At 40.9% G+C, this 11,538-nt stretch overlaps 1 protein-coding gene across 1 annotated transcript in view; it reads right to left on the bottom strand.

Moving 5' to 3' along the window:
• Window positions 1-4,738: 4,738 nt before the first annotated feature.
• Window positions 4,739-11,538, bottom strand: part of LOC104966298 (MAGUK p55 subfamily member 7-like) — a 71,882-nt gene continuing 65,082 nt past the window's right edge. The window contains exons 4-6 of the mRNA XM_010795485.1: window positions 11,246-11,323; window positions 5,125-5,209; window positions 4,739-4,821 (exon numbers count right to left, since the gene is read on the bottom strand). Of these exons, the coding sequence (XP_010793787.1) occupies window positions 4,739-4,821; window positions 5,125-5,209; window positions 11,246-11,323 (246 nt within the window). The remainder of the gene's footprint in view (window positions 4,822-5,124; window positions 5,210-11,245; window positions 11,324-11,538) is intronic.

The raw sequence follows: 11,538 nt of genomic DNA, 5'->3' as shown, positions 1-11,538 counted from the left end.
GACTTATAGTCCGGAAAATACGGTACTAGTTTTTTCCTAAGCTTTTAATGTATCAAGTATAATTCGTAATTTCTGACGGGAGTTTAACCTTCAGTAATAAAAATTCGAAGACCCGGCAGAAAAAGTGAGTTAAGGACGTTCTCCATCTGAGGCGGAAAGGGGATCCGGCTCCAGCCACTAGAACCCGAATTTTTCCAACCACTGGTGACGAAAATCTATTTAATGAATTTTTATTTTTCATTACAATTGTTTGAACATACTCAAGTCTCTTGTTAGATATACGCGAAACCGATGTTTGATTATTTTGTAGAGTTACGAATTTCTCGTGGGTACAGTTTAGAAGACTTTAGTCGACACGCTACCTGGAGTGGAGGTGGTGTCCGAGCGAGAGTCGTAGCATCGACATAGAGAGCTACCGGCCAACCTACGTCTTGTCTCAATTAGGAGTAGTCTTAGGTTCCCCAGGAGAAGAAGGAGAAGTTAAACAAACTATAAAAAAAAAGGAGAGAGATACAGTGAGATGGTCTAAGCCCGACCTGAGGACGGCTGAGTGGAGGACGGAGGAGGAGGAGGGGAGGAGGACGAGGAGGAGGACGAGGAGCAGGACGCAGGAGAAATAGGAGGAGTGGAAACGAGGAGATAGGAGTGAGAGTATCAGGGTGGACACCTCCTTTTGTGTGTCTACAATTACCACTATGTTGGTCATCCATTACGTAACCAAAAATTATCGTGTCCAAATCCGGACAGTGCGATTTAATGTAAAACAAACCTGCTATGTCAAAGGACCTTTAATAACGCTATTTGCTATTATAACATTCTGGTAAAATCTGGTGACCTGTATTACTAATATATATATTAGTTGAGTGTCCATGTGAGGAAAGTTTGTATTGAAACATAACTTGTAAGTTGTAACCGTTTACTTTACACTTTATTATAATTTTATATATTTAACTATAATTATTTACTTAATATTATTTAATTAATTTAGTGTTGTGGTTTTGTTATTTACTTTATCACTACAGAAACACGTAGTAAAGGGCTGAAACCCAAAAAACCACCACAACAAACCAACGTGACCACTTAACAAACAGATTAACAAACAGATCGCCGACGTCGACGTCAGTTCGGCGGGCCGTACCGCAAGGCACGTCGACGCGACCAAATCTCTTCGACTGAGCGGTTGTGCGTAGTTCGAGAGAGGTGGACAGCCACACAGCCACCTCCTCACACCAGACCGACACCCCGGACACCACCCTATACCGTCTCAATTTAGACGGAGGGCGTACTTGTCACGTCACCAATAAAAAAATCTGACGTGCCTCTTTTGATTGGTCGACCACCTCTGCCCGATCACTAATTTCCCTGCGACAAATGGGCACGATGGGGAACAGAGNTGACCAGTATAGTGTTATCAACAGCTCCCGGAAACGTAAGTTCTAATATTAATTGTTCAAGGTTTATGGCTGAAAAGCATTCTAGTTTACTATCTAGTGTAATATTAGAACTTACGTTTCCGGGAGCTGTTGATAACACTATACTGGTCAAAGGCAAGAGGTCATTGATTTTGTTTCTAAGAGTAACAATTTTATCGTTAAAAAAGCACATAAAATCATTACTACTGAGTGCTATGGGAATAGAAGGCTCAGTCGAGCTGTGGCTCTCTGTCAGCCTGGCTACAGTGCTGAAAAGAAATATTACATTATTCTTATTCTCATCTATTAATGAAGAGTAGTAGGCTGCTCTCGCTTTACGCAGTGCTTTCTTATATTCATTGAGAGTAATATGCCAAATTAAACCATTTCACTTTACCATTTAAATACAACACAACATGGTAATGTAATCCCAAAATGTTGAACCTTTACATAAATGCAATTAAAGTCTCTTGATTTAATTGTAAAAAGTGCATTTAATTAGTAGTTTCAATATGAAAAAAGCAATTAATGCAAACAACATCCATATTTCATTTCTTAGAGTGTAAGCGAGGGGCTTTGGAAAGCGAAAACGATGTTGTCCACCTCCCTGAAATTCAATTTTCCTGTGAATTGGACTATAGTACAAAATAACATCAGAGTCAATTGTTCTGAAGCAGGACTCCAGTTCCGCCTTGAGCTGATTTATGGTACTATAGTAACCCCCTCGAAACATTTGAAGCTTTACCTTGCTCACTATCTCGGGGGATTTTGATTTCTTTATCCATTCAAAATAGGCCACTTCTAAAGGTATGTTATACCAGGTATGTGGGTATGACATTTCTGTCATGGCGACCTGCCACGAACCATCCAATTGTAGAGGTTGTGCCAGGTTTACCTGATAACTACACTCTAAAAACAAATGCCTTGGCTCAACAAAGAAAATCAACGCAACAGTTTGCATCAATGTTTATTGAGTTAAGACAACTTCTAATGAAATTGTCTTAAAGCAACAAAGTTATTTGAGTTAGGGGAGAAGGCTTTTCCTCTACAATCAGGTGCTTTTAATGACCACTTACTTAATAATTGGTGGCATAAACACAAGTTTTGAAGTTGATTACTCAAAAGATTAAGTTGTACCGACTAGTTTTACCACGTTATTTAAAAGGAATTTTAAGTTGTATGTACTTAATTACCATCATTGTGAACACACGTTTTTAAGTTGACAACAATTTATAAATGAAGTTGCTCCAAATATATTGTATTTAATTTTTTTTTTCTTAGCTTTTTCACTTTTTTGCCTTTAAAGAAATTAATTAATTGATTCCACAACAAACATATTAGGCAATTCACTTTTTAATTTGAACTGCAGTTGTTTATTTCAACACATGATGTTTCAATCAGGAGAGAATTCATTTTGTTTGAACATTTATTGACACATGCCATATGATAAGGTGCATGAACACCTGAAATCACAGCTGACTGCAGGAGAGAGGAGAACCATTTTATAGTTTGGCTGCAGCACGTTGATTGGCTGCTGGAGAATGAGGTGAAATGTAATAGGTTAAAGAGAACGCCTGTGATGAGCTGATTATATGCAGCTGCGGAGTGAATGTATACCCCCAGTCTCCCTGAAAGAACTTGCGCTGAGCTTCATTTAAATCTTGAAAAAAAAGATAAATAACACAAATTTAAATTGCCCCACAAATAATAAATAAACACATTAGCCATATTACCATGGGAAATGGGGACACAGCAAATAAATGCTGCCATCACAACGAAGTTAGAGGCCTTTGCATATTTAAAACCAGTGCCTAATATGTCAAATCTGTAAAGTTTTTGTAAAACTACAGAAACAAACTCTCAANCTACGAGATGTTTTCCTGCATTTCTCATGAACAATTATGTCTCAGGAATGTAGGGTTTGGGAATTATGGCAGGTTTAAAAGAAAATATGAAGTCAAAATGAAATCTGTCCTCCACTCTAGCTGTGACATCACACACTCTAAAATCTGAAGAAGGCCTCTTTACCAGGGTCTGAACAATGTTTAATATCTCTAAAAGTACGAATCAGATTTAAAAGTTGTGTAACACGAATAATGTGGGAAAGATGTGTAACATTTTAAAGTTGGAATGAGGTTTCTGAGTGAAAGTATGAAGGAGCAGTTAGCAGTTGAAGTTGCATGAAAATTGTTCAAGTCTGAAGAGTTTCTCCATTGACTTCCATGTTAAAAATGTGATGAATTTCTGGAATTATGAAAGTTATGAATAAGAAAAGTAATAGCCATCAATTCCCGACCGAGCTGAACGTTTTGATGTTCAAACGGAGTTTCTGCGATGTGGAATGTGGGAGAAGAAGAGGTACAAAATAACCCGGCGGAATAATAAAGATTTTTATGCATAGCATAACAGATAGTTGGAACGCTGTATCAGAATTCCCACTAAATTAGGGTGACATATTCAATACGTAATTCAAAAACGTAAATAAAAAGTATGATGTAAAAGAGTGACGTTTGGTATTATCCTTGTAATCATAGGAACATCTAATTTAATATAATATAAGCCTTGTTGGCCTCTGGCTAAAAGTTTTTAAAGACATTGCGTTGGCCTGTGTGTCTGCATGAGTGTGCACCTGGCTTGCCGTCCCTTACTCCTGGCTTCACCTCTCCTCGCTTCATCAGTGGAAGTTGTCGAGCTTCCTGAACGATGACTTTCACAAGCTCCGAAAGCCACGAGTTTTGATGGATTGACCGTTGCATCGTCAAATACCTTCGACTTAAATGCAATTAAAATAATAAACGCGGGATCTCTGACACAGGCATGCTTCATGGCGGGTGCTGTGATCATTTGCCGGCACATTTCACTCCGGGGCTGACAGAGACAAAGGAGGTCAAGCTGTCCCAATGTAACAAAGTGGGAGAGCAGAGCTGTGATAGATTGGGAACGTTTGTCTTCCGGATTCTGGCTGTGTGTATTCCAACACAGAGTGGGATTGTGTGTGTTGACTGCTGGTTAAGTGTGATTAACTCAATTCCCATTCCTTACTACTGTATGGGTCAATCTTTCCAAAAATGTATGCAACTATATTGTTTTCATTTAAGAAATTAATCATTACATCACAAGCGTAGACATTGAAAAAAACCACATGTTGATTACACTTGTAACCCTGATCCTTTTGGGGAACCACTGTCTTTCCACAACCCTTGACAGTGAGAGGGATTGAATATTTGCATGCACTGCGCTGTTAATATGTGTGTATTGTGTCGGGACAGGACTTCATACGGAGCTGTTGTTTCTGGCAGAGCCCAAACAAGCATGACGACAGAGCGTTAAAGAAGGAACGCCGTCCAGTTCTCCTTCTTAATCCGCCCGTCTCGAATGCAGCTCTGTCTGGCTGAGACACCTGCAGGGCCTGATGGATGGCCAGTAATACATTAGAAAATCAGAGTGTGGAAATTCATTCTTGAAGCTGTCTGTGTCTGGATAACGAGGCAAGCGGACGCAGCCGAAAAAAGCAAGAAAATCTGGATCTATACGCCATGTTATTTTGTGTACGGCATGATAATTGCATCGCTTGAACAAACAGTGATGCAAGATGTTTGTGTGATGACATCAGCTAGAATACGAGCCAAATATGTAGTGTGCTGAAGCCAGAACTGCCTGATATTTTCATACTGTGCTTGCAGCTTTACATTTGTATTAAATGAATATAGACTCACCTTCACGTGGGGTTTGGCCAGCAGTTGGAGAAGCTCTTTGATTTCTCCATTGGCTGATTTCCCTTCCAACTCCTTGGACAACTAAAGAGAGGACACAAGAGATGCAATGCATTTACAATCAGGGTGGGCTACTGGACATGCTGTTTGGAACATAAAAAAACCCATTGTCTTCTCTGGAGATTCTCACAAAGATTGGTATTGATCATGATTAGTGTCTTTAAGTCCTTGCTTCCAAACTAATATACTCAGTAAGGAAGTGTTCAACAGTGGCCCCTCAAAAGCATGTGTAAAAAGTACAGTTTTATACTCAAGAGTACTGGCTGTGTTTGTCCCTTCAGGCATAAATAACCGACGGGGGCCTATCTGACAGGAAAGGTGATATTGTGTTAAATTAGGTGCATCGTAATGGGAGACGAGGCCACAGCTTGTCGTGGGGCCTAGTATTCACACTTGTTGCCATTTTTCTCTTGATTCAATTTACTGTCCAGAAGGATCCTTTTTCAATAAAAGTCTCAGGCACAGTCCATTCCTCTTGGAAACAATGGCAGCTGTGAGAGCATCTCTGTGCAGTGGGACGGCGCTGGACTGCGTTCATGATGAATGTCTGGTAGCTCGGAGACGAGTGACTCTGCTTCTAAAGCCAGGGCCACGCTCCTCCGTCTGCGGGGCTGATTTATGGAAGATCCTCCTGGACGTGCTGTGAGTGTGGAGAGGAGAGGAGAGCTGACGCACACAAAGCTCTGCTTGTACTGAGCCGGGATCAGGAGCTAATGTGGGCTACACAGAGAGGGCCAGTGAGGATCACAGTGTGAAGGGATGGAGGACAGCACACAGACATGCACTGTCATGTTTGTATGTGTGGTATGTGAGGCTGTGCTGTACATGTTGTGTGTATTTTGTACCACATGTAGGTTTAAAATAAAGACAGCACAGCAGATTGTCTTTACATATTCATATTTATGTTGCTTTTACATCAGCATATAAAAGCACACTTTAAGTAGTAGTGATAGTCATTTTTTTTAATTAACTATCTTGTTTGTGACTCGATTAATCTAAAGGAATATTTGTTGATTAATTCACAAGGAAAATAATTAAAAGTTTTTTTTAAAACAACTTAAAAAGGGAATTTCCTCAAAGTATAAGTTCTCTAAATATGCATAAAAAAAGACTAAAAACTTCTTTTTTTTAAAAGTATTGTTTTAAACCACAATGTCCCTTTTGTCTTTCTCCTAATTGGGAGTCAAAGGGTGGAAGAGGTCATATTTTGTGCAGACTCTAAAACCTTCAGAGACAATATTTGTAATTTTGAGTTCTAAAAATAAAAAGTTATTGCTGGAATAATGAAATGAAAAGTATAAACAAATCCTAAAACAATACAATAAAAGAAAATACACTTGTTTCTTCTTGATATGACGATAAACACTACACAAATTGTGAATGGTAAAATAGTTTGGTTGGATAGAACCGTGAGGAGACACATAGATTAATTTGTGCCTCTGATGTCATCACGTAACAGATAAGCAGAACAGGGGAACCTCTCCAACCGCAGTGTTCTCCTTTAAGGCAGACGATGACAGTTTGTTTGAATAACGACCCCTGTGGAGCGGGAATAAAGCTACAGAGGTGAGGCAGAGGTAAAGGCGGGGTGAAGGCAGAGGGCCGAGTGTTAGACAGGGGTTAGGGAGGAGGCTGTGTCACTTTACCCCAAGAAAGTAACATGTGCTATTGCCTGGGGAGAGGGGTCTTTTCAGTATTTCCATTAGCTTTGTCCCCCTAAGGGAGAGAGACATGCTAATGAATAGTCACAGTGGTCAAGGTTACTCCAGCTGAACCTCAGTCAACCCTGCATTACTTCACTTTTTTCCAAATATACAAAATAATAGAAAGGTCAGGAGGGAGAGTGAGGAAGTGTGAGAAAAAACAAAATGTGCAGGGGGAGTAGCGCCACAAAACAAAGAGATGAGCCACGTGATCAATGAGAGAAAAAAATGAGGAGGTGGACATAGAGGGGAGTCGGGGTCAGGGTCTTTAGTGAGGGAAAATCTCTTTCTCTGATACACCGCCATCCGTCATCTCATCGCCGAGTCGTTTACAGCGAGGGAGGGAGACACCGCAAGACAGAGAACTGGACATTTCCAGTCCCTCATATTGTCTTATTAAAGCACCTTGTCCCATAACTCAGCGTGGAGGACAGACAGGACATGTTTGACAACACGCTCTGCTCTTCACCTTCATGCTTCCACGTTGGAGTCATATTTTCCGTCCTCAGACTTCACAGAGAGAGAGGGAGGGGGCCAAACAAATGATGCTGGATCCCCTTTGAGACTGTGTTTATTTCATTTGTTAAATGTCATGACAGGCCCTGCAGTGTTTGGATAAGTTTGATCCCAGCATGTCAGTTTATAGCTCGCACTTGACCCTGAAAGGCTAAGGGCTCACCGCTTTGATATATAGCTGCCAATACATCAAGCTGACTTTATGTAAAGTGGTTTTATTTAAACATTAAACCTGCTAAGAGTTTATTTAGAAAAGTATGATCTCACTCATGCATTTCTTATGATGGATGAAATTCACTTTATTTAAATGTGTTACTGATTATTATTGCATCTGTTAACGTGAATCCATTCTCACAAAGCATTATGCATTGATTTTACACAGTTATGCACAAATATGTTTTCCTATTATTATATTTTATAGGTTCCAATAAACGTTTTAACGCGTCATGGTATAAAAATAACTGGCTTTCACTCGCTTAAAAATGAATAAAAAGAGAATAATGAATAAAAATGAATTTTACTCGCATTTAAAGAGTGTCTGAAAGGAAAAAGCTGTTTCATCCAAATGTATTTTCAATAGGGTCGATCTTAAAATACAAGCAGTATATCAGCAGAACTATTTAAGATGCTCTATTTATTATAATACCTAACAGGTGCTTATTTACAGCTCCAGCTTTCTCAAGCAAGAACACTGTTAACACTTTAAGAGAAAAGAAGATTTTGTGTAAACTACTATTTCGTGTGTAAACTAGTATTTATTTACAAGGATTGTATTCACAGAGCGATAATGAACTTGTAAAATAAATCAGTATGCCTTTTATAACTGCAAGAGTAATATTTTCAGTTATAACATGAGTCATAATCAATAAGAATACACAATTTGGGTTAAATGATCATGAAAAGTCCTGACTATCTACTAATTAAACTCGTTATTTAACATAAAGGTTAAATGGTCCGAAGGTATAAATATTATTTACATTTTAAGATACCAACCAAAGGCTTGTGGCGCCATCATTTGCTTAACAGTCAAATCTGACATATTTATATTAAAGCCCCCCTCTCGGTTTGCCAGTCTCCGTCTCTTTCCTACATATTATAGTATGTATAGAACAGTGCCCTCTGATGGCACCCAGTGGTCTTCCTAAGTAACAGCACGTATTTGGGTGAGAATAAAGATGTTGGGAAGCCGGCCAGAGGAGAAAAAGGAGGCTTTGAGGTAGGAAGGATACGAGTCAGCCACCACAGTCTCGGTTCAAGCGATGGACATACTGATCTGGAACAAGGGGCTGGCATTCATCTTACTATTCAAGAGCGTATGTTGCTTTTCAACACGATTGATAGAGACTGATTGGATCGACATACATCGAGCTGGTTCACGTGTGAGACTGATTTGCCCTCTTTTGATTAATGTTAGTGGTATTCTTACATTCCGCAATGAGGCAATAGTGCTTCTATTTCATCCTTAATAAGGGCTGGGGAGAAACTGTGCGGTAATAAACGCACGTGCATCCATAAAAGTGTGTGCGCAGTCACGTCCCGACATGTCTTCATGTGTTTGTAATACAGCACTTATTCCCTGGGCCCGTTATCGATCGTGTTTCAGCCGGTGATGGCGGTTGTTTGAGCAGTGGCAGTCACCTGCTGTGTGCGCTAGACAGTGCAGCCGGGGGCAGGCAGGGGTTGAAGTGTCATTTTATGTTAGGTAATAAATTAAGCCTCCATTACCCGAAACCTAAGCCCAAAATGAATTTCATCTAACTGTAGATCTCTCCTGCTGCACTCTAGTCCTTAGCCACCACTTCAATAGTGTTCATTTGGAGCGGTGACACGGCTGAAAAACAATCCGCTTTAAAAATACATTGCTTTTTTGACTAGCCAAGAGAGGGGGTCTCAAGATTGTGGTGTGCTGCGAGACTCTTTGATACACCATCTCTGGGATTTATTCTGATACCCGATAATCCCAAGGAGACGCTTTGCGGGGCATTCACCAGGAAGCATACATTTGAAAGTCTGTAATTTGACAAAAAAGAATGGGAAAGGAAATCTGCAAGGAGGAGGGGGAAGATGGAGGCTGATAGTTGGGGGTCTCTTGAGAAATGTATGGCCTCTCAACACGGAATAAAGAAGCAGAGTGAAGTCTTAGGAAATAGAAGCAATCCTTTCCACTCTGTTGGCTACTGGTAGGATTCTTGTTTTGGTGTTATTTGGTTAGTGGTGTTCCTTGCCGAGACTAAACGCAGGGTAGGAAAGAAACACAACCAGGAATGGAGCAATAAAATGTCTATTTGGGAATATCGTGCAGACGGATTGATTTAAGCGTGGCCATCCTGGTTTGGTTAAGGGTCCTGGTTGGGACTCCTATCATTTGCATTGGCGTGTGCGAACCTACCAGGATGGAACATTGCTGGCACTTTCACTTGTAAGGTCAGAAAAACCACTGGAGTCCACAACACGTCTTTTCTCTGTGACGGTCTCCCTCCTCCTCGTTCTTTACCTCAACTGACTGTACAAACTTCGGCCCCTGTTGCGGTCGTCTTTCCCTTGACTCTGAACTAATTAGGATGATGTATGGCTGCGGGATCTTTAGAAGGGGTGGAATAGTCGGAGGCACTTTGATTACAATAAACAGAGCTGGGGATTTCAAACAAAACCACACACCAGTGAAAGGGCTTTTCCTCCCCTTCTCTGACCGTGCCAGGCTGGATCCTGGGTTTACACAGGTGTGTGTGCACGCATGTGGATGTGAGCGGGGCACTTGAATGTGTACACTTGGCTTTCAATAAATATCGGAGTTGAACAATACTGAAACAAATGTCAGGACACTGGCTCAATAAATCAGACGTAATATCTTTCACAGGTTGCAAGAGCGGCCGGGCCAATGGAAGAAAATCATCATCAGTGGTGTTGTTGGTACTATTTTTGTCTGTGTGATGACTTCTCATTAAGAGGTTAATTAATGAAGAGGGAATGCACGCCATGAGCATTGCTTCCTGTCTCTCTAAATTGGAATATCTCATGCTGTGATTTATGTTTATATGATGTAACTTCACAATCATATCTAGTTTGTCATTCGCGCCCATCCATCTTCAGTGTATTACTGAAATGGAAGCCTTTGCATCTGATTTTTGCCATGGGAAAATTCTAGGTCCTGTCCTTGAAGAACTGGATTTTCGCTTTTGTGGTGTATGGCTAAATGTTTGGGCGACGAGTGGGCGGGCGAGTAGGTGGTGGGCGCAGAGGAGGGGTGCTGTAGTTTTATTGTAACAGTAAGTGAGTATGCACTGAGGGGTTACAGGTCGTAGTTCACTCCAGGGTAAGAGGTGAAAGAGGACAAACAGTGCCAGGGCTACTGCACGCTACTGGGGATGGTGTTGAGAGTATGTGTGTTACAGATAAAGACACACTTGTGATGTGAAGTTTTTTTCAGCTCAACCTGCACAACATCTAACTGTGCAACAGCAGAACAAGACAGACTACCTCGCTGCCTTCACAGAGTCTCTGTGGGTTTGAGTATAAGCAAATCACGCTTACTTTGTTTTTCAAACACAAAACAGTTAGGCAGATCGTGGAAGGCAGAGAACACAAAGTGTGTGTTTAGGCAGTTGACAAATTAAAAAGGAAAACTTCCCAGTACAGAAACTTAATTCTATTGTGTTGCTTTTAAATGCACCAAAACTAAACCCAATTGAACCTATTCAGATGTTTTTAGAAGAATGATGATCATCACTTTTAGAGGCCCAACACCACTCAGACACTTTATGATGCTTTTCCCTTTCATGTGTCAACCATCTGAATATGCGATAAATTGAAGCCTTCCTTCCAAAGGAAAAAAAGAACTTACTTCATGGGCCAGAGCAGCAGCGCTGTCCAGAACTGGGACGGGTTTGCTCTCTTCGTAGAGCTGCAGCTGCTCGTGGATCTGAAAGGACAGATTGCATTTATCAGTAAGGGCGACAAAAAAAGGGAGAAAAAGAGGGGGGGGAAAGGGAGAGAGAGGGGAGGTCAATGTTGGGCTGCAGAGGCCACGGCGAGGCCTCTCCGAGCAAACACACACACACGTGTAAGCAGAGACTGCACACACACCCATGTGCACTGCTACAAGCACACATATATGAAAACATGTACAGCCTCCAT

The sequence above is a fragment of the Notothenia coriiceps genome, unplaced genomic scaffold (assembly GCF_000735185.1).
Source record: "Notothenia coriiceps isolate Sejong01 unplaced genomic scaffold, NC01 NC01_scaffold00037246, whole genome shotgun sequence".
In the NCBI taxonomy this organism is placed as follows: domain Eukaryota; kingdom Metazoa; phylum Chordata; class Actinopteri; order Perciformes; family Nototheniidae; genus Notothenia; species Notothenia coriiceps.
The sequence above is the reverse complement of the archived record's forward strand: the minus strand, read 5'-3'. Positions and strand labels throughout refer to the sequence as shown.